Here is a 23,102-nt window from a genome sequence, read left to right as displayed (position 1 = left end):
CACTAGATGTTGGTACACATATCAAACACTGTGCTAAGTAGTAAATACAATTGCACGCATTTACTTGTGTAGTAGTCAGATTTTAAGTGTGCTGACAAAATTCCAATTATAGCACTTGCAAGCAAATACATTTATGTGATTTTTCATATGCTGCGTTTATCTGAGCATCATGGAGAGCTTCAGCACTCTGCGTCTCGACCACTTCGGACGTAATTTACGTCATCACGGCGCCGCCGAGTGGTGTTCATTCCATTCAGACCACTCGCCCCCTCGCAGCTCGACTCCTCCGTTTGGCTCATTTACGAAGGGTACACCTGTGGATCCTCCGCTGCCTCGGAGAGCTGAAATTACCAATGAAGCAATGCAACATTTTTTTTCTTCCCTTTTCTCCCCAAACTTTGTAAGTTTGTACTTACTACAAAGTTTTGTTCCACGATTGTACCAAAAAAAATATTATAATAAAATCATTTGTAGGAGTGTTGTGAGTGAAGATGTATTTAAAGTTCATCAAATAAGATTGAAACATAAGCATTTATTTTATGACAGATATTTTCATTATGGGGAAAAATACCTCTTAAATGTACAAACAGATGTGCATTGAGCCGCTCACCTCTCCTAAGGCTTGACTAACTTTACCGGGAGTGGGTACCCCTCTGGTGCGTCACCATGGACATGTAGCCGAAAGTCAGCAGAATTTTAGATTTAGATAGGTTTCGTTCTCATCCAGATCCTTTCTTTGATCCTTCTTTGCAGAAATGGCATTTTCTGTGTGGAGGTGGTCATTAGCTGCGTGTATTTTATTGATGGCAACTCCAAAATGTTACGCAGTGTACCTTTAATGAAAGGCCTAATAAATCCTAATAATTGAGAAATAGCTCTATGCTTGTTAACATAAATCTGCAATTGTAGGCGATCAGCGATAAACTGGACCGGCCAAATATAGGCTATTTCATATTTGAAGTGAATTTCTTGCAAATCCTTACAGAAGTGTTATTTTATTCTGGCCAATCAATCAGTAAGACATCCAACCAAAACCAATATATAAACAGTTATGGTGAGACCGCCTTTTCTGCTTGATCCCGTCAGACCTCGGAAGCTAAGCAGGGAAGGGCCTGGCAGTACTTGGATGGCAGACCGTTTGGGAACGTCAGGAAGCCTGGCGAACGGAGTGAGTGGTTGGTGGTGGTGGCTATAATGTGCGCAGACTGGTTGCCTCGCTTATCATCACCGCTATATAAGACTAATGCATTATTAATTTCCTGGCCTCTGTTATTCATAAAAGTTGTTTCTGTAAGCATAGATTGACATTTTATTATATGATTAGACACGCGACATGACGCAGTCGCTCGCTCCGGAGGCTGTTCCAGTTGAGCTCAACACTGATGCCACATTTATTTTGCCGACTTCAACTACAGCTTTGCTCCTGTCGCAGAGTTTGGTGTCTCTGGCATCCCAGCAAGTGAGGAACACATAGTTATAGTCAGCTGGTCATTTATACCCATTCATAATATGGCATATTTTGTTTCCCTCTCCTGCGGCTGTTTGTGTGCCAAGGATACTGCCTTCACCAGAGAAGTCTCACATATCCCAGGAATGGGTGGACCAAAAACCAAGTTTCCATTTTATTTTTTTAGTTCCCAAATTCCTCTTTTTCCAGTAATTGAGCATTTTTATATGGTCCTCTCATGACGCTTTTCTTTCATTTTATATTAGACATGACAGTTTAATATAAAAGAACACTACTCAAATGTGTCACATAGTCATGTTTTGATAGATTTTGATGACAAGTAGTTTATCAGTTCGGGTAAAAATCACCCGGTGTTACTGATGGTGTTATGAATTTGAGCGATTGTGTTCTAGGGTTAAAATACATTTAAAAAAGCCTTATGAAAAGACCAAACCAACATTGGCATTACCCTTAAACTGATTTTAAGCACCACACAATAATTGAAGAAACTCAACATAAGAGAATTGCATTTATTTTTAATGGAGATCCACTGTACTCCACCCACATTACATTATAGCATTACATTGAAACAACTCCTGAGTAAAACAGTGTTCAAATGTATGCTCCAAAATGAATGTTAATAGTTACATTACTGTATGAATACAAACAAGACAAAATTTTGCATCTTAGGGCAATTTGTTTTGAAAAAATGAGAGTCCTTTTGAAGATCTCTTCCCAAACACCATCGATCTTGAATCCCCGACTCCCTTTTCTTCTAGCAGTGACACATCCTGCCCTCCAAGCATTTTACCTTTGTTCTTGCCTTGCCCTCAAGGGTTTCTGCAAATCCTTGGAAGGTGATATCCTCCAGGGTATGGAGCTCAAGCTCGTGTTTGGCAGCTACAGATAAAAGACAACAGTTAATCTCCAAATCATGAGACGATACAAATAAAGATTGAGGTCCAGCAGCAAAATGATACAAAAAACAAAAAAAACACACACCCGAGGCCTTCATGATGCAACTTTTGGATGCAGCATATGGCAATTTCTTTCTCATGCACGCACCGTCAGAACTCCTGCAAAACGTTCACAAATGTTACATGACAGACAATCATAATATGTGCAGAGGTGGGTACCAGTTTAGATTAACTTGAATTATGCTCTTTGGTACACAGTAATTGTTATACTACGTCACATTAAATATCATCACCCAAGTGGATATTAGGGATAGTCTTCTCACTATGAGGGAGTAAACGTAAGCTCATGTTGATGGCATAAGACTTGAAAGTTGTGTCTGTTATGGTGTATTCCTAAAAAAAAAAATCCCAACATTTGCGTACGAGTCACAATATTATACTTGAGTAACATTGCAGACTACTTGTGTAAGTTTTTCTACTCTACCCACCTCTGAGCATTTAGAACTAGAAAGCCATGTGTCAAGGAAGTGCACCATTATAAACTTACCACATGATGAAAATCAGCTCTTCTTTTGGGCCATCTTCGACCTCATAGTGGCAGTCGTACACAATGTATTTGCAATCTTCTTCTTTCATCAATCCCTGAACTACTTCATACACACATTCCTTGCCAACAAGGTCGTCCTCCTTATAGAGTTCATCCACTTCGATTTCGGTGTTGATGCATAGGGTCATTATCCTGACGCGCTGACCGGGAATGTCTGTATTTCTCTTGACTCTCATACTGTTGATGAGGGGCAACACGTTTGTCGCCACTTTTACTCCAGAAGCAGCCTGTTGAAAAAATATGTTTAATAACACATCAAGTTCAAGCTAATATGATGAAGTGTATGTAAAAAAAAAAAAAGAAGAAAAAAAGTCTTCCATATGCTATGGAATTTTTTAAAAAGTGGAAGGAGGGGGGTGAGGAGGACAAACAGGAAGTAGGGCCAAATCAAAACTGTACAGGCTGCTGAAGTTTTAAGGTGGAACCATTTTGAAAACACTATAGGCCAAATTTGAACCGAAATCGCCTAAGAGGGGCCACAGGTTTATGAATACGTGGACTTGGCTGTGTCACATTCCAGTCACTGTGGAACAAGTTCGCACAAGAAAGACCGCCCCGAGGGATTCTATCAAGTTTGCAGCAAGACGAACAAAGCTCCCTCCATTTTGGATACAAACCACACCTTTCAACTAGTGCTTCCAGCCTGTGCGAATAAACGCCTTCCCATCACACCACTACATAACCCACGAAACTGGAAATTTAGCACTGAAAATATCGACTTTTTGGCCACCACGGAAGCGATGTTTCGTAAGGCGCCACCGCCCATCAAACTCATCGAGCTTGAGGATGTGGCACATCACGGCTACGCACTATCCGCGAAAGCCACCCACAGTCAGAAGTCAAAGGCACCGGACAGGTATGAAGAGGGGGGGAAAAGCGACTTACCATCTTGACGGAGATGAGGAAGTAGGAGCTGATGGTGGTTTGGCAGCAGCCGTGCAGTGGAAGGAGTTATACGGAAGAGCAGCAGGTTGACTCAGTGCTGGGGGAGGAGACTGCGTAAAAGCGCACACCTCCATCTCTCCCCTCTCGCATCGTACGCCTCCTCCGGGCCCATCTGCCACAGTTTCAGCTGCAGCCTCAGCATTTGCATCAAATCATTCGGCTCGATTTGAAAGCTAGACTAAAATCTGAGTTACAATTTTCACATGTTTGAGTTTCTTCTGTACACTTCCCCACTTAGGGAAACTTGGAATCTGTACACGAGATTTGCCTAAAACGTCAGGTGTTCCCATACGCTGTTAAAAAGAAGGTGTTCCACAGACGCTCATGGGCGGGAACTGAAAATTTCATCCATATATGGACACTAAACTTGTCCCCGTTGAAACTCATAGTGAGTTCCTTATATGGTAATAGGTGTGCGCAGGTACAAATATGGCTGAACGTATTGCAATTATTTTTGCTGGAATTTACAACTAAGGCATAAAAGTAGTGACTTTTGTCCATGAATTGTCAAATATTATTAGAAATAAGTAGCTATCAGCTTCCCTACGTGGAAAATACTGTGGCATGGACACGCACTCTCCAAATCTGATGTTGGTTTTAATGACACAGCATTTTTTTTGATTTATTCATTAATTTTATTTGTATTGATTTATTTTTATTTTATGTAAAGAGAACGTTCATGTTTTTAAGAGCAGGCTCAAGACCCACCTTTTTAGTTTAGCTTTTAGCTGATTTCTATTTACTTATTTATTCAGTTATTTGTATTATTATTTATGTTTATAATTATCTTATTATACTAGTTTTTAGTTAGTTTTATATATAAATGTTTTTATAATTCTAATGTTGTTATTTGCATATTGCATTTTTGCATCTTTAGAATTTCCAGTGTTCCCTCTGAGGGAGCCCTCTGCCCCGGGAGTGGTGGTTGGCTGTGGCTGTGTGGGCACTGTCCTCTGGGTGCCCGGATGGAGGTGTGGTGTTTCTGCTGCACCTCCGCTGGGTGTCCGGTGGTGGTGCCCTGTGGCTGTGGCTTCCAAAAACATTCTATCAGTAGGCTACTTAATTTAAGTATTTAAAAAAAAAAGTTTATCTGGATTAAGCTGTTTAAATGTATTCTGTAGAAGATAAGATAAGCTTTTATTGATCTCAGATAGTATGCAAACAATTAGATAGTACTTATATAGCGCTTTTCTACCTTCTTCAGGCCCAAACACTTTTTTACAGTGAGGAACCAGTCACCCATTCCCTCCAATAATCATAATAATAACAATAATAATAATAAACTTTATTTGTATAGCGTTTTTTTAAACAACAGTTACACAGTGCTTCACAGAAAAACATCAAACAATACAGAATTAATAAATGAATTAAATAGTTAACACATGAATGCTTAGCTTTAGCATTAGCTTGCCATATATTAAACGGGAGCGAGTTCCACAAGGAGGGAGCATGAACTGAAAAAGCACGATCTTCTCTTGTGCCCTGGGCACCGCCAGCAGTGCAGCCTCACTAGACCTCAGAGTATGTGGCTGCACAAGATCACACAGATTCAAACTTTCTCATTCTCATTCACCAATGTACGCAGACACTGGAGGCAAGGTGGGTGAAGTGTCTTGCCCAAGGACACAACGGCAGTGTACACCCTTGGGACGCGGGATTCGAACCCTCGATCGTACTAATCGTACCACCTGTCACCCCCTTCGGCCAGACTGGTGATTGAAGGCCAGTTTTGTGGACAATATTGCTTTAATAATAACTCCTAACTTTATAAAAGTTCAGTGTCTTATCAGCACAAACTAAATCAAGTGAAATGATTTAATAATTTAGTATAGTATTAGAATGTCTGGAACTCTTCAATAATGTTGACTTTGCAATTGACAGTTGATATGTTTAGCTGCAATATTAATATTTGTGGAACTAATCTGTCACAGGAGTGGGTCTCCTTTAAAAAAAAAAAAAAAAAACTATTCTTTATTTTTTATTTATTTTTACTTTTCTTTAAAAAGAAAAAATTTGAAAGTTGAAAGTTACTATTTTTCAAAGTTGCTCAAGCAGCCTAAAAGTAACGGAGTAAATGTGACTTTGCTGAAATCATCATTATTATTGGTTGTTTGGGGTCTGATCTGTTCTTTAGGTGTGTCTCCAGCTGTGACGTAAACAGCACCTCTGCAGTCTTGACTTGTTCGCACTAAGTTGGTTTATTTCAGGCTGTCATAGCCCCGCCCCACATCCTGACTAACATTTATACTGTAGCTCACTGACTCAAAATGCCAACACAGCAGCACTATAGTCTAAAACATTTCAAATCCTCAACTTCCCCTGCTGTGGGACACTGCAAGATGAGCTGTGAGTTTACATGTATTTGGTAGGTTGTGTATTGTACCTACAGAGAGCTGCCCCACTGGCATCAAGAAGTAGCCTTTTATAGAAGCAAAAGAGGAAACAAGCCACGAGCCACAGGGCAGGAAGTGGAGGCAGAACTGCAGAAAACAGCAAGCTTTGTGCATGTTTGGTTTGGCCACATCCCCTTCAGTAGAGATGAAGCAAAGGGGGGAATCACGACTCCTGGTGGCTAAAAGTGGGCTAATACTGTATTTTTTTAAGTAACCTATATCCATAAAAAACACAAAACGGTCACAATTAACCTCCTAATCTTCACCTTAACCAAGGGCATTTTCTCCAGTTCAGCATTACCCAAATCTAAAAGGTGACAGCCTAATTAAAGCCCAGTGTAATGCCTCATTTGAAAGCTAAGACCTACAAAACTCTGCGTTGTCTCTTTCATCACTTGGTCATCGCTTTTATTTTTTCTTTCATTATTTTTTTGTCACTTTTCTGATGCTCTTGTTGCTTTTTTCTGACTTGTTTTTGTTGCATTTTCATGGCTTTTTTTGTCACTTTTTTGGTCACGATGTTCCCAGATGATATTAGATATGGGTAAAGCCAAACTGGGAAATGAAAATGAGGTCAAGAGGCAAGTGCACAACAGACAAGGAAACGTTTGTGACTTTCCCATCGAGGGGGCCCTTTCTCTGATCCTTGAACATCAACGTGAACCCAACCTCACCTGCCTCCAACCTCATGTTTTAATTTTGGCTGCATTATATGAGGCAATAGAAAAATCTGCGATGCTTTACTAAAATAATTTCAATACAGCATGCTCCATTAAAGGGATATTTCAGGGTTTTTGACATAGGGCCTCATTTCCTAGTTATCCAGAGTGTTGTTGATTTCTGGAGATATATGTATTTTTAAATTGATGCAGTCCTTATATTTGAAGAGTTTTGTGGTGCTAGGCTAGTGCTACGCTAGTGCATGTCTATGGTAACTAGTAGCTTGCATTAAAAACAGTCTGACACAAGCACAGTGCACCTGAAGCAAATCACTTATAACCCCAGACTACCGATATAAATGTCTGTGCTGACTGAATAATTTTTTTAATATAACCATTTTGCATTTAAAAGAACTTATATTTGAGCAGCATCAGCTTCCTGGTTGTAAGCTACGCAGCGGCGGAGTGATCCGCTCGGTTACCGGATCTACAGTAGTTTGTTTACCTGCGGCCGGCATTACTACACGTGGAATTCACAAAGGAGCTTTCTACAAATCAGATATGGCAACGTTTGGAACTCTGGATAACTAGGAAATGAGTCCCTATGTCAAAAATCCTGAAATATCCCTTTAAATTTAAACAAAAGTGGTAAGCATAATCATTAAATCGACTGTCTTCATGCAGGCTGATGGTTCTTAACATTTTTTTCATCTTGTCCCTTCCAGACAAACCCTGATTCACCTTCATACATTAATGATTTAAAAAATGATTACTAGGAAGTAGGCAGACAAATAAGGGGCTAGATGCAAGTTGGCCATTATTATACTCACTACTGCCATCTCAGGTCATACGTGTAACTGCACCTTCTATATTAAGCTTGTGCATGACGGCTTTTTGAGTGACAGTGCAGGATTTTAGAGGCAGTTGTGGCCTGGGCTCATTCTACGATTCTACACTTTAGGACATTGCTGGGAAATGTAGGGGGAGGAAAATACATCATTTCAAACTCTGTATAGTCCCTTTAAGTAATTACTCATAAACTGGATACAAGCTTGTTGCTGGTCTTCATTCTACAGACAGATTTTTTTTTCATATCATAACATTTTTTCTGTAAAGCATTTATTCATGATAAGACGTAAGCAATGCCAAGTTTAGAAGCTTCCTTTAATCATCTTTATAAAGAAGAAAGAAAAACAACCAACAGAACATTATGTAAAGCATCATAATGTTTTAGTGACCTGTGGCAGTTCAGTGGACACAGATGCACAGAAACATACAGATATCATCATTTACGCTTCCTTTACCTAATACATCGTTTTTGGATTGTGGGGGAGGAATCACTGTTAAAAGAAAAACCCTAATTATTTATTGATGGAGTGGATCTTTGCTGCGATTTGGATCCTCTCTACAGAATGGTCAGGCACAACCACTGTCAAAGAGCAAAAAAACAGGTTAATTCACAGAACTTCACCGGAAAGACAAAAAATATAATGTATAATTAACTGTAAAAGCTCAACACAAGTACAGAACAAGTGCATTAGTGGTTCTCCGCTTTGAATCCCAACCCAAATTGTAATGTACGTAGATTTCAACTCAGTAAAAGGCATAAAAACATTTTGCTGTTTGACCCTGTTATATTATCAAAATACAGCATTTCCTTACAAAGTTAAAGGTGCATTATTTGTGAAAAAATAAGTTGATTTTTTTTGCGTATTTGACCTTGTAGTGACCCAGCGGCTGTATTAGTGGTCAGCATGGAGTCTTTCATTTCCATTACAGTGGTGTGTAGGATGCTCCTGGATCAATTGTTTGGAGGGTTTTTGCTGCTGACGGACCCTCTCACCAGAAAACCTTCAAAACAATTCATCCTGGAGCGTTGTAGAGACCACCGTGATCGACAGTAAAGGTGCCATGCTGACCACTCATACAGCCGCTGGGGCACTACAAGTTCAAATACACACAAATTCCACCTTTTTTATGCATAAAAAGTTACATAATGCACCTTTTAAGTTGTTTTAGGCATTAATCAATTTGTTTGACCGCACAAAACTAGCAAAACAAATCATCCATTGTAATTTTTGGGATTGTCTGAAAATGGCTCTACAGCTCACTTTTGGTCCCAGCCCAAAGGGACTCTAGAGAATCACTGATTTAAATGATGAATAAAAGGTGGTCTTACTTGTCTCATGTCTAACTCTATGTGTCCAGATCCATCTTCATCCAAAGATTTGAATGTAGCTGTGGTAATAAAGGAAAGGAGATGTTATTGCAAGGTTTTAGATGACATAACAGCTTTTTATTGTTCTACTGTAGTGTATATATATTTAAAAAAGGTACAGTAAACCAATAAGCGTCAGGCTCCTGCTATCATCAACTATCTCAAGAAGCCTATATCTCTATTAGCATCCATATGAGGCAGTGGTTCCCAACCTTTTTTCCTTTAAGCCCCCCTGCATGTGCTGTAGTCAGGCAACTCCATCCAAAACTGTAGCCCCCATAAATAAGTATTTATTTTCATACAAACAGACTGAAATTGGAGAGTTTAACACACCTGTAGTGTTTTCTCAGTCATATTTGATCAATTTTAAGCATATAATTTGCTCAAATAAGGCCCGCCCCCTAGGTAGGGAACCACTGACGAAGAGGATATATTGTACTTAGGCTGCAGTCAAATAAGCAGTAAATCTTACTGAAGAGCGACTCCAGTCGGAAAAGACAGCTGACAAAATTATCAAAGTCGATGTTGAGGCACGGTTCACTGTAGCGAGCCACAATGATCTGGTGCAAAGCATTGTTTAAATTGAAACCTGCAAAAAAAACAGAAAAAACAGATAACATTTAGAATAGAATAATTCCTATCACCATCTGTGCTTCTCTTCCCTCCATTCAGGACAAAACAAGGCTATTTTCAAAACCAGACTTGCTTTTAGGGTTAGTCTTGGTTCAAACCTTGTTCAGTCCAGGAATCGTCCTGGTTTTGTTCAGGTATAGCAATAATAATAATAATGTCTTACACTTGTAATGCGCTTAGTACTGATTTACTTTCTGTACTGATCTCTGTTTGAGTAAAGGTAGCCCATGTTTTTTATTCTATTTTCACATAAATCTTTCTCACCTTTGGAAATAAAACTAGAATTTTTAGTAGTCAGTAGAAGAAACAGTACATGAAATAGGCCTGAGAGGTTGTGGTGTAAAAAAAGAATACTTTTGTGAGGACAAACCTGCTGCCTCCACTGCCGTCCTCATCTCAGAGCTGCTCATGCACCCACTGTTGTCCGTGTCTCTCTCATGGTACAGCGCCTGAAGAATCGCAAACAGCAGTTTTATCTTCATTGTTTTGGAAACAGCCAAAATATTCAGATTAAATTACTTAAAATCTGAATTATATTTCATCCTGAAGCAGAGTCGTTTCTACTCACAAATTACAAGGGACCCGAGAGAAAAATTGGTGCATTTTTTGGAGTAATGTATAGTGGATTTAGCCTAATTTGATCACACTGTAATTCTTGTTCTGTCCATTTTATTAGGTTAATTTGTGTGTCAATCTTTCTACCAGAGTTTGTCCATTACAGAACAAACGGCCCTGTTATACTGACTGCTCTTAATACTTTCACATTAAGTTATCTGCCAATGGAGCAAATAAAGCCTGCTTATACTAGTTCCTTGAATTAAGATCAGAGGTAAACATATCATGAATAAGTCAAATAACATGTTAAACCCCCAGAATCAAGCACATTTTTTCCCAGTTTGGCTTTACCCAAATCTAAAAGCTTCTTGAAGTTTCAAAATTTCGACAAAATTGAAAGGAAAACTCAACAAAAAAGTGACAACAAAGCAATGAAAAAGTGACCAGAAATATGACAAAAATGCGATAAAATTGACTGGAAAACACTATAAGTTTCTGAATGTTCTTAATTTTATAGACTTCACGTCACGCAGCCAACTCACGAGAAAGGACACAGTCTGGACCTGGTCATCACATATGGCCTGTCCACTACTGTGTCCTCTGTCGTCGACTTGGCTGTCTCTGACCATTACTGCGTGTTTTTTAATGTTTTTAATGATTCAGCGAAAGTCCTCAGCAAAAACTGTGAGGAAACGTAATTTCACCCCTGAAGTGGCTCCAAAATTTATTGACACTTTACAACAAATTCCTCCAGTGACTTTACCTGCAAACTGTGATTTAATTGTTGACAACTTTAACAGTTAACTACTCATTGCCCTTGATACAGTTGCACCATTCAAACTTAAAAAGATTAATCCTAAACCCCTTACCCCTTGGAGAAACGGGGAACTAAAACAACTCAAGAGAAATTGCAGGAAGGCCGAGAGGAGATGGAGGAAAAGCAAGAAAACGATAAATTATCAAATATTCCGTGCCCAACAAAAGACCTTCAATACAGCAATAAGAAATGCAAGAAACAAATTCTTTTCCATCTTTTGGGTTATTTTTATGATGTTTTATGATGTTTTATGATGTCTTATTCTCTACGATAGAAAATGTTTTAAACCCTAATTTAAACAAAACTCCTTTTAACCCCACAGATGCCCTCTGTGAGGTGGTTGCAGACCACTTCAGAGGAAAGATAGACGCTATCAGATGTAATATTTTATCTCCCCAAAGTAACACGGTTCTAAATACATCTGATGGTCTATTTGTTCCAGAGGAAACACTAGACAGTTTTGTCCTGGTTAATGCTGAGATGCTTGATGCTTGATTAAGCTTTCTCCTCAGTGAGGCATGTCTTTTGTCAACAAAAAGACTCATGGTGAGGCGTCTTTCCAATATTACGGCCCACCTTTTTAGCTTAGCTTTTAACTGACTAATCTATTTATAATTAGCTATTAGCTAATCTACTTATAATTAGCTTTTAACTGACTAATCTATTTATAATCCTAATATATAAAATATATATATATGGGAGGTTGTGCCAGGCGTATTGTTTTAAATGTTGTAATCTGTAAAGCACTTTGTGATACCTTTCGGTATGAAAAGCGCTTTATAAATAAAGTTTGATTGATTGATAAAAATGTTACAAAAATGCAATAAAAAAGTGACCCAAAAAAACTATGAAAAGTGGCAAAAATCTGATGAAAAATGTGACAAAGATGTACTAAAAAAACAGAAGAAAGTGACAAAAAAAAACTATGTCCACAAGGCAACAAATAAGGCGTTGGATTGGCCTATAGGCTGTAAGCTTTTAGATTTGGGTATGGCCGAACTGGGGAAATAGTACTAAGGTGAGAAAATGCATACTCGTCATATTCATTTGTCATTTTTAGTGTAAATAATTTTGTCATGTAAATGAACTTACCAAGAACCTTTCTATTTTTGTCCATAAGATTTTGAATTCAACCAATCCCAGTTTACCGGTCCCATCTTTCTTTGAAAAGTCAAGGCAATCCCGGCACACAGTTCACACATGCACTTCCATAAGCAGAATTTTTTTTATAAAAGATACGTCCAGCAGGTTGACCATGTTGTGGCAGGTCGCCAGAGTGAAGCCATCAAATTTGACGTTATTTTCTGGATATAGAAAAATAAAGAAAACCATTACACAGGCAAGGGGTGAGATTATTAATATCGACTTTTTTGCTCATACGTGTCTTTTTCCTTGATATGACTTTGTTAAGGATCTTCTGCAGCTCGTAAACAGAGATCTCAAAATCCTGGAAGAAAAAAAAAACACATATCATACAAGGAATGCATTATTTGGGGGAAAACAAAATGTTAAGTCTTCTTTACCGGTATTAATGTTTTGAAATCAAAATTTCAAACACAGTGCCTTTATGAGAAAGTCCAGGAGCAATGGCATTTAAGAGAAGACTGAAACATGACCTGCTTCGAGCTGCACTGTTTATGCAGGGGGGGGGGGGGGGGGCGTAACCATGGAGGTGGAGAAAAAAAACTACAAGTAACTGTAAAAAATATTAGATCCTGGAGCGTCATAGAGGACATCGTGATGGAAAGCAAAGGCAAACCACCCGCACAGCAGCTGGGTCACTAAGGTCAAATCAAAGACATAAACAGTGCACCTTGAAGCAGGTCATGTTTCAATCTTCTCTCAAATGTCAAATGTACTCGTATTACCTTTAAGTAATTCAAGTTTTGTAATAGAGACACCTTTTATCCACTGTTTGTTGGAGCAGTGGTTCCCAAAGTGGGGCCTTAGGTGGGGCTCTGTTTTTTTAAGATATATTTTTGAGTGTAAAACAGCATATCATTTGTGTGGAATCCAGTCAAATATTAAAAATAAACTGTTTAAATACATATTCACTTGATTTTTAAAATGTTGTTCTTCCCTAAAGTTGCATAAGAGGCAATAACAATGGTAAATGGTAAACTATAGCACTTTTCTACCTTCATCAGGCCCAAAGCGCTTTACAGGAAAGGAACCATTCACCCATTCGCACTCCCATTCACACTGGAGGTGTCTTGCCCAAGGACAATGACAATGTGCATCTGTGGGAGCCATGATTCGAACCCCGGGCCTTCCGATCACGAGACGACCCGCTCTACCAACTGCGTGACCAAGGTCCCAAGGTGTTTACGTCTCCCGGCCAAAAATGTTTGAGATTTGTATTATGTGACGGCCCCTGGCCTGTGTTTGAGTGTGGGGAGGATATATTGCTCTTGCTGCTGCTCCTCCCTCATTTTGTGTGCAGGTGCTCTCCTGGCTTGCCCCTCCCTCTCCGCTGCTTGGTGTGGCTCCTCCCTGGGTTGGGCCTACTTAAGAAGATTGGCTGCACCTGGCTGGGTCTCAGCTCAGCTTTCAACCCTGCTCCAGCCATAACAGCACCTTTTGCACATTTGCACATATTTATTGTATTCCTTTAATAAAAGCTGGCATTAACTGCCCTTTTTGATGCCTTCCTCATCTGTTCCTGTCCCTTCCTTGAGCCGGTCGTGACAATTAGGACACTATTATTTGTAGAGGCAATCTTTTGCTAATAATGCTAAAAATTCATCATAGCACTGGTCATATATACTACACTATACTGGGCAGTTGGATATTTTGTCAAGGTTGATACGTTAGAGGCAAACGACAATCTGCTATCATTGCTATTCGGGCCAATAGTTTTGCTTCGGGCTGTTTTGCAGTTGCTTACATGTCCAGCGAGACGTTCAAAAACATCCTGGAAGTTTGCTGAGATATCATCCTCGTCAATGTCAATCTGGACATCAAAACACGTACAGAAATTAATTAGATGCATGATTAAATATTACATTCAAATAATTGTGTAAAATCGAGAAAATTTACTGGCTCAATGTGGCAGTCCACCGGATCATCAATCTCACTGAAACAGTCATGCAAGGTATATATTATTGTCCATGGAAAGAGTTTTGTTAATTGCAATGATTCTTTCAATGTCGGTGAATTGTCAGGATTAGTCAATTTTTAATGACTTAGTTTGGCAGGGGGAAGCACCCAAAAGAAACCCACCCAGACCCTGAGAACCTGCCAGCCCCCAACAGAAAAGCCCCGGCCAAGTCTGGGAATGGAACAAGGAATCTCTTGGGCAAGATTGGTTGTAAAAGTACTTTCCTGGGTAATCAATGCAATTAACCTCTTAACCCCCACCTTCACCAAGTGCGTTTTCTCCAGTTCAGCTTTACCCAAATCTAAAAAGTTAGAGCGCCTCATCTTTTTCCTCGCATTGTTGCCGCATTGCGTTTTTGTGACATTTTTGTTGTGCTTTCGTCACACATTTTTGTCCCTTTTTCATGACTTTTTCATCCCTTTTTTTGTCACTTTTTCATCATTTGTTCATCACATTTTCTTCACTTTTCCATCACTTTTTCTTCACTTTTTTGTCACTTTCTCATCACTTTTTCATTACTTTTTCTTCCCTTTTTCATCACTTTTTCTTCACTTTTTTGTCACTTTTTCATTACTTCTTCATCTCTTTTTTGTCACTTTTTCATCACTTTTTTGTCACTTTCTCATCACTTTTTCATTACTTTTTCATCATTTGTTCATCACATTTTCTTCACTTTTCCATCACTTTTTCTTCACTTTTTCTTCACTTTTTCTTCACTTTTCTGTTGCTCTTTTTTTGGCTTTTTTGTTCTGTTTTTTGGGGAGGTATGTGACTTTTTCATCCTTGTTTTGGTCGCTATTTTGACACTTTTTTCAAGAAACTTTTAGTATAAGTCGAACTGGAGAAAAGGTCCCCTGTGCAGGTGGAGGTAAGAGTTTAAACCGTCATTACAGACACATGTGATTAGAAACATTGTGTCTAAGATAAATGTACTCCAACTGGATCAAAAACATACTGGAAGTCCGCTGGCTTCTCAGAGAAGACGCGCACGTAGAAGTCTCCATTCTTGTGAGGCTCAAATGTGGAGGGCACTATGAGGTACTCTCCCGGGGGCAGGCTGATATGGTTGGACACTTCTCTGAGGTTTATGAAGGTCTCAGAGCGGGCCGCCGACGCATTGTACAAGAAAAAGTTTTTCTTCAAATGAACTTGTTTTTGGCCTGAAAACTACAATGAAAAAGAATATTATTAGTTAGCATTTGACTTTGTTTGTAGTCACCGTCAAGTATGTATACAGTACATAATGTATTTGTCATTGCTCTGTGAACTATTGTCTTTGCATCAATGGATAGAGAGAAACATGATAATCTGCATTTACATGTAGTAGAATCGAAATGAAACTGATTGGACTGAATCAAAACAGAAGCATAAATCTCTTTCTCTCTTGTATGTCGTGAAGCAGTAAAAGTTGCAGTGTAGGTTGTGTTCATTGGACGTTATATTCTAAAGCAGTGGTGATCAACTGGTATGATGTAGCGACCTGAGGCTTGGATAACAGGCCTTAAGAATTTGTTTTACAACATGTAAAAGACTGTAGTTCCCCCATACACTATTGTTGAATAAGCATTAATTAAGCCTAAAAGCTGAAATGAAGATAAAAACGATCAGTTAACAGTAATTATAAAAGACTTGTGTGTCTATACTTTTTCAGAAGCTAATTATTGAAAGTAAGGCTCGTCATCCACTGAAAACCAGGGCCGTGCAGAGAGATACAGAGGGGCAGGGGCTCAAAAATCAAAAGGGCACTACATCTGCCCCAGGCCACAAGGGTCTTAGCAGCGCCCCCTACAGAACTGTCCCCCTCATTTCACTCTCTTCACTGGGCTGTGGCTGAAATGTCGGCTTGTTGACCTCATTGGTCCGCAATTAGGAGGCCGACTGATAAAAAATAAAGCGCGATCTGAAGCACAAGGTGTGGAGATCGTTCTTCTGTGCAGGAGATGCCTTTGCTCTCACTTCCTTCTCTCTCTGAGGAGGAAGTGCCTACCTGCTGCAGGGCCGGTGGGCGGGGCATTGAAAACATGATGAGCTAGCAAGGGGCATGTTCCTTTTAATTTTGATGATTAATATAGGCTAATAAGGCTTATTGGGGCAAAACCAATGGTAAGGACCATGGCAATGCTTTGGATAAAGAAAATATAATACAAATAAATAAAAGGTATGGAGGGAAAAGGGCACTTCAGGGACATGGAGCAAAAGGGGCAGATGCTCAAGCGCCCTCCGCACGGGCCGGCTAAAAACAGTTTCACGACCCACTTTTGGGTACTGACCCACAAGTTGAGACCCCCTGTTCTAAAGAGCCCATGTTGTATCATAATAATAATAATAATAATAATAATAATAATAATACATTTTATTTATATTGCACTTTACATTTCAACGAAACCTCAAAGTGCTACAACAGAAAATAAAGACTGTATCATCACTGAGATGGAGGTCAGGTGAGAGATCCATGGAAGATCATGCCTCGTTAATGTTGAATTACAAAGGTTTTGACCTGGCTTGTGGTGAATATCTCTGGGCCAGTCCAACATTTCTGTCTTTGCAAATTAACTAATGTGCTGTTATTTTTCTTTTCAAAATACAGTAATATTCATCTATTCATCGACATCACGAGTAGTTGACGTCTCTTACCTGTTCAGGCAGCTGCAAACACAACAAAGAAAAATAAGTTAATATTAAAACATTTGGTTTATTTATTGAATATTGTCTTCGCAGCAGGGGCGTACTTCGTAGATGGCGAATCCGATGGTTTCCATGTCTTGCCCCATCTTCCTCATCTTCCTCTTGTTTTTTTGCATCAGGCCCACGATGATGGTGCACATGTCCTCTCCATCGTCTGGCTCATCGTCCACGTCCTCCAGCTTAATGACGAACTGAGGGTTCATCCAGAAACTGTCTGTGAGAGACGGTAGATAACGAGGTTAGTGGATATTTTGTTATTCTACAGTTAACATGCTGTTACACAAGGTATCATATTTTTAGTCTACGACAGTCATCCTCAAAGTCCAGCACAGCCCAGCTCCCACGACAATATTTACTCACTCCATACAAATAATGGTATCACTTTATTTTACAGTACCTCGATACGTTAAAACCTAACTAAATTTAGTACAATGGAATGTGCTCTGTAACATTCTGTAATAACTTGTACCTATGGGTTAGATACACAATGGAATAACTGTATTAGTACTTTGTAGGTACATAATGTAATAGGACACGAGGGTTGTGTCTTATTACATCATGTACCTAATGCAACTACAAATACATATTCTTTCATTGTGTATCTAACCCGCAGGTAGAGGTTATTACAGATTGTTTCAAAGCTCATACCTTGTACTAAATTTTGTTTGTGTACATGTATCTAGGGTACTGTAAAACAAAGTGTTACCCAAACGATAATATGTTTTTCATAAATTTTAGACCTATTTCTAACTCAGCTCCACAAAAAGTGACACAATAACGTGACAAAAGTGCAACAAAAATGCAACAACAACAAAAAAACGCAATGAAAAGGTGACAAAAACGTGACAGAAAAGAGACGAAATCACGACAAAAATGTGACAAAAACACAGCGACAATGTGACAACAAAGTTATTATCACTTTTGTAGGTCTTAGCTTTCAAATGAGGTATTACACTATTGAACTCTAGTCAAGAAGATTTCAGATTTGGGTAAAGCCTAACTGGAGAAAATGCACTCGGTTCAGGCGGGGAGTAAGAGGTTGAAATAATAGTAATCAAACAGTGATTAAATCAAACTTTCTTGGAAAATGATGGCATAAGTTTGTCTAAAAATAACTTTTGTTAAAGGGACTACATGGACTTTAAAAATGTTAAAACTAAGTATTTTCCTCCCCCTACATGTTCCAGCCATGTCCTAATGTGTAGAATGAGCCCAGACCTGTTCACCACAACTGCCTCTAAAATCCTGCACTGTCACTCAAAAAGTTGTTAATTTGGGTCAGAAGTGCCGTCATGCACGAGTTTAATATAGAAGCTGCAGTTACGCTTATGACCTGAGGTGGCAGTAGTGAGTATAAAATGACCAACTTGCATCTAGTCCGTTTAAACTTTCAGATTATAAGATGAAACAACATTACATGGGCGTTGAAGTCACACAGGATTGACGAGGTCTAGCTCAAGTGTCATTAATGACTAATACGGTTGAAAGGATTCATTGTGACAGTTAAATACTTGGGAAGTTCCTGCAGCCTCCCGCGGACACGCCCCTCCTCCAGGTCTCCTCAAACTCGGTCTCCGCCCACTTCTTGAACTCGTTGCTGGTGAGAGCGTCCGGGGTCAGGTTGCAAATCTCCACACGGGAGTAGTGCCGCTTGAAGTCAGAAAACGACATCCTGAAATAAGCATAATAGGGCGTTAGCAGTGGTTTTAAGTATTTATTTTTGAAGTTTGGGTTTTTTACCAGAATTCTCCATCCTCTTTCCGATTGGTCAGCCTCTCTCGGTCATCGTCACTCACGTATCGCCACTCGTAAGAACTGCAACACCAAAATCAGGGATGTTACAATGTCATTTATCACGACTAGTGATTATACAATGCCATGTAAAAACCACAATGCATAAATATGACAGTATTTCTGAAAACTCTATATTTTACTGAAAGAGTAAATGACGTTTAGGTTTATTATTTAAGATTGTAAACAGCATTTCTCTCTTTTTTGTAATGTGTGTTGCCCTCCATTTCAGGATATCCTTTCAATTCATTCCGGCCTTTAAAATGCATTGTTGCTTTGCAGTGACATAAAGTTATTTTGTCACACACTAACTCGCACATCTCCACATATGGAAATTTGATCCCTCATTTACCTGCAGTGGGCGTGGTCCGTTGGCATAACACAAACGCACAAAGGACTTTCCTGTTGGACTTGTTGTTATATAAGACTCTATGGATTTCTAAAGTTATTATTTACCAAACACTGGCGTTATATTGTTAGGCACAACTGTCGACCAGGGAGGCATCGCTACAAACTCCCAACTTATTAAACTCATATGCTTGGAGAGGTGTAAAGGTGAAGTCGGTCAGCACTAGCCGTGACTATAGGGCAGGTGGTACAAATACAAATAAAATAATGTTGTGTCCCATTACTCACTGTAATGTAGCTGAACTTGTTACAGGCAAGTCACACAAAGGAGAAAAGAATTATTTTTCATTTAAATTTGCAGTATTAGGAATGTATTAACCTCTTAGCCCCCACCTCAACTGATCACTGTTTCTCTAGTTTGGCTTCACCCAAATCTAAAAGCTTCAAGCGTCAAAATAGCAACAAAAATTAGACAAAAAAATCGAGGAGAAAAATGCAACAAAAGAGCGACAAAAACGGGACAAAAAAGTGTGATGAAAACACAACGAAAAGTCACAAAAAGGCAATAGAAAAGTGCGACAAAAAGTGACAAAAAAGTTACAAAAGAGCAAAAGACGCACGGTGGCTTTTACATTTGGGTAAAGCTGCACAGGAGTAAATGTGTTGTGGGGGTTGAGAGGTTAAAAATGGATGCAACAATGTTAATACCTCTGAAAACAGGAATCTACTGGTATTGTTTTGGCGATGACTAAATCTTGTTTGTTCTTAGATTTCCTACCTTTCGATCAAGATTCAAATTTCAAGCTGTGAGCGCTCACCTGTCGCTCCAGGGACCGTTCCACTCGACCTGGCCCCAGGGGTTTCTGATGCGGATCAGCTCTACCATGTCCCCTTTGCACTCCACCTGCAACACTCACCTTCAGTAAACATGCATCTACCATGTACAGAACAATTTACTACATTGTTCATCCCTTCATTCTGTCGCTCATTTCGTGTATGTTTAAATTTCATAGACCACAGTTCCTCTATTTGTTTGTTATTGCTTATGACTTTGAAATGTGGTTCCTAACCCAGAGGGGAACCTATTGTACATAATTATTTGAAATTGGGGAAGCCAGAAAAAGCTAGGCGGTGGGTGAGGTGTCCCCACTATTGGACAACCTGCTCTACCATCTTAGTCACTGTCAGCCCCATGACTGTTTTTCTTAAAAGTTTCATCCTTAAAAGTATATCTTAGTTTTTAATCCGGTATTCTGAAAGTCAATAATAGACAGAGCTGTTTGTAATGTGGACAAGTTAGTTTTTACCTTTTCAGCCCCTGTGACAGAATATGCATGGCCTTTCACCAGTTTGCGCGATGTCACAGCTTCGCTATCATGGCTGTTTGTAATCTGGACAAATAGCAAACAATGAGTATTAAAAGAAAATAGGTGTGTAATAAAAACTAAAAACTTTTTCAACCGACATCAATTGAGCAGCCGAGAAGTGATCCTCTGGCCAGTGCCTTCTGGATGATGTGGAACATGTGCCGGGGGGGGTTCTTCATGTCGTGACTTTCAGCTATGCCTCCAGTGAAGTCCTCAAAACCTTCAGTGGTGCTGCCTCCAGACAGAGCCTCGTAGCATCCATTCAACCTGAAGAGAATGTGTGCCACTGATCAGGCAAAACAACATGATAAACCTTTTAATGTGGTGGTGTCTGTTTAGTTAGTTTAGTTTAGTGCTGGTTCCGATATATTGTTTGGCACCGGACTACAGCATCACAAGTTCTTCATGTGCTGGACTGTGTGTCATGTTGTGCTTGTTTGGTGATTATTCGGGTTATTTACTTGGCGTAGGCCTTCTCCAACAGTGCGCTCCAAAACTCACAGCCCTCTTCTGAGTGAACAAACATCAGCTCGCCGTTCTTTGTTGGTAAACGATCGTCCACCACGACATCCACCCACTCACCGAACTGCCAGAACTGGAGAAGCACAGAAACAACAGTGTCTTCATTTTCACATTTTTTCTTTTCTATTTTTGTAGGTACAGGTTTACTTGCATCCTGTCATGTATTAATCTTTTTATGAAACCACCCATATTGATAATAAAATATTGTCTCATCGAGCCTTTATTGTATAGTGTCTGTAGCTCTGCCTATTGCCATGACTTTGGCCAAACAAACCTATACAAAGGAAACCGTGTGTACCTCAAAGTGAAAGATGCCAGCATAGTCGTCATCAAAGCTCTGGTCGTGTGGTACAACTCTGTGAAGCACCTCTTTGTTCAGAGTTAGAGAAGCTATGGCCGCCAGGAGCCAGCAGTCACCTGCACAGGAAATACACATATTTATCATCTGTTCCAGACTGTGGTTGAAATGTGGTAGCAATGTTAAAGTTGTCTTTGAATTGGAAGGTTGGTGGAAGACTGTCTTTGTGTCACCCACCATGCCTATATTCGAATCTGGCAAATCCCCACCAAATGCAGAGTGAATGTATAGTAACAAGAGGATAGTGCTTTGAGAAGCTTGTCAGCTCACGCTTCTAAAGCGCAAAACAAGTCTGAGTAGAACTTATTATTATTAGAATGTTAAGACATAGCAAGATAAAAAACATGTTTTCAGACAAGTTGTAATTGCAGATATGGCTGTTGTGTAAAGTCTTGTTTATGCTTCCAGTCGTGCGGCGTATACGTGGGACATGTGGAATGCAGCTGACTCAGACTGGGTGTACTCAGACAGGTGGATTCTTTGTTGTTTTTGACATGCATTGTTTCTTCAGTCCAGACCTGCTACGCTAACATTGTGACAAAAGACCCTGGGAGCCGTTGCTGCTTTGTCATTACTCAGATGTATGTGGTCTTACCTAGAGCTCCTTGACAGATGTCCGTCCTGGTTGCATTTTCACAAATGAATTGTGGTCTGGAATGCAACTCCTGTGAAAGATTAGACAAAATAAAACATATGAAGTAAGATAGACTGAGATCACTTGAATTTATTTATTAAAGCATGAAACATAAGTTAAGTTTACAACTAACATAAAAATGTGGAATAATAATAACCAGGTACATTTTTGTACAAAAAGGATCAACTTAGTGATCTCTTTCTAGTACACTGTCTCTTATTTGCAATGTTTTGCATAATGATTAGGCAAAAACTTTAAGCTGGACGCAGTTACCAAGGCAACTGTGTCTGTTTATAGGGTCCTGGGGTCTGCACAAGGTTTTAACATTAGTCTACGGGTTCTCACAGACCTGTCCCTTTTTAAATTCAGATTAAAGAGTCATCTTTTCAAACTGGCTTTTAATACTTAGAACGCACTGAATTATGTCTAGGATGCAATAATTTTTAAATTGTTTTTTACATTCCTGTGAAGCACTTTGGTCCTGATGTTGTTGTAAAGTGCTATATAAATAAACTTTGATTGATTAGTTTGATTTTCATCATTCTGCCTGTCTGTTCACAAACACTGCAGTTATAGGCTACCTTTTCTGAAACCTTTATTTCTTCAATAGCCACGGCACTATTTAAACAGACTTCGCAATCTTTGTAGAGACAATAAAATCTGCAACTCAAAAACCTGTCGTACAATTTGAACAGAAGTCCATGCATTCTTCTGAGACAGGTATAACAAAAGCTGCTCTCCCAATGCCAGAAACGCTTGTTCAGTTGTGTCAAAAGTGCGCACAATCATCACCCTACCGTGGGTCTCATCCACTCTACGTCCCGTGTTTTGGCAGAGTGCGGTCCAAGCTCTTTAAATCCCAGAGAAGAGGGCTCAGCTTCAAAACAATCATCCTCAAAAAGACTCCTTCTCTCCAGGCAACTCCTCTTGAGCTCCTCGTAATCCTGATTCAGGTATTTCACTGCTTTTTGGTTGGTTCCGATGCCCGCCGACTTATTGCGGTAGTGCACAATTTTTTGGACAACCCCAGTCATTTTTGCAAAGTGCAGGTTCTGGGTGAATGCAAAGACCTGACAGCAGCAGTGGAAATGGGAAAGCAGGTTTAT

At 39.5% G+C, this 23,102-nt stretch overlaps 2 protein-coding genes and 1 long non-coding RNA gene across 4 annotated transcripts; 1 reads left to right on the top strand and 2 right to left on the bottom strand.

Moving 5' to 3' along the window:
- Window positions 1-1,963: 1,963 nt before the first annotated feature.
- Window positions 1,964-4,126, bottom strand: cfl1l (cofilin 1 (non-muscle), like). Of its 2 annotated transcripts, none has more exons than XM_079559806.1 (4): window positions 3,857-4,126; window positions 2,912-3,195; window positions 2,450-2,523; window positions 1,964-2,347 (listed from the first exon to the last, which is right to left on the bottom strand). In XM_079559806.1, the coding sequence occupies exons 1-4, from the start codon at window positions 3,857-3,859 to the stop codon at window positions 2,223-2,225; spliced, it is 486 nt and encodes a 161-aa protein (XP_079415932.1). In that variant the 5' UTR covers window positions 3,860-4,126; the 3' UTR covers window positions 1,964-2,222. The 2 variants fall into 2 exon arrangements, with proteins under 2 accessions (XP_079415932.1, XP_079415931.1); XM_079559805.1 differs by having other exon boundaries at window positions 2,912-3,198; window positions 3,857-4,125.
- LOC306965416 lies at window positions 3,437-20,231 on the top strand. The gene is made up of 3 exons (XR_013793021.1): window positions 3,437-3,827; window positions 17,096-17,214; window positions 19,885-20,231. It is a non-coding gene; the product is annotated as an uncharacterized lncRNA (long non-coding RNA).
- LOC306965414 (calpain-2 catalytic subunit-like) lies at window positions 8,115-23,075 on the bottom strand. Its single transcript, XM_079559817.1, has 21 exons — window positions 22,794-23,075; window positions 21,958-22,027; window positions 21,303-21,421; window positions 20,944-21,077; window positions 20,581-20,749; window positions 20,423-20,506; window positions 19,934-20,019; window positions 18,717-18,791; window positions 18,488-18,648; window positions 17,021-17,190; window positions 16,926-16,937; window positions 15,247-15,458; window positions 14,231-14,267; window positions 14,079-14,144; window positions 12,572-12,638; window positions 12,431-12,495; window positions 12,284-12,352; window positions 10,190-10,268; window positions 9,659-9,775; window positions 9,148-9,206; window positions 8,115-8,397 (listed from the first exon to the last, which is right to left on the bottom strand). Exons 1-21 carry the CDS (start codon window positions 23,028-23,030, stop codon window positions 8,374-8,376), a joined length of 2,112 nt encoding a protein of 703 aa, XP_079415943.1. The 5' UTR covers window positions 23,031-23,075; the 3' UTR covers window positions 8,115-8,373.
- Window positions 23,076-23,102: the final 27 nt, after the last annotated feature.

This window comes from Gobius niger (assembly GCF_951799975.1).
Source record: "Gobius niger genome assembly, chromosome: 7".
Classification (NCBI taxonomy): Eukaryota; Metazoa; Chordata; class Actinopteri; order Gobiiformes; family Gobiidae; genus Gobius; species Gobius niger.
Note: the sequence above shows the minus strand (reverse complement) of the source record. Positions and strands in the feature narration are given on the sequence as shown.

Bases quoted from the DNA above. Each gene is read 5' to 3' on its own strand.
- cfl1l (XM_079559805.1), bottom strand. The intron at 2,524-2,911 runs GTAAGTTTATAA...AACGTTTTGCAG, and splicing joins GAGCTGATTTTCATCATGTG to GAGTTCTGACGGTGCGTGCA. The intron at 2,348-2,449 runs GTGTGTGTTTTT...TTTTATCTGTAG, and splicing joins TTGCATCATGAAGGCCTCGG to CTGCCAAACACGAGCTTGAG.
- LOC306965414 (XM_079559817.1), bottom strand. From the start codon at position 23,030: ATGACTGGGGTTGTCCAAAAAATTGTGCACTACCGCAATAAGTCGGCG. The intron at 20,020-20,422 runs GTAAAAACTAAC...TGAGTGTTGCAG, and splicing joins CTGTCACAGGGGCTGAAAAG to GTGGAGTGCAAAGGGGACAT. The intron at 8,398-9,147 runs GTAAGACCACCT...GCTCTTTGACAG, and splicing joins TAGAGTTAGACATGAGACAA to TGGTTGTGCCTGACCATTCT.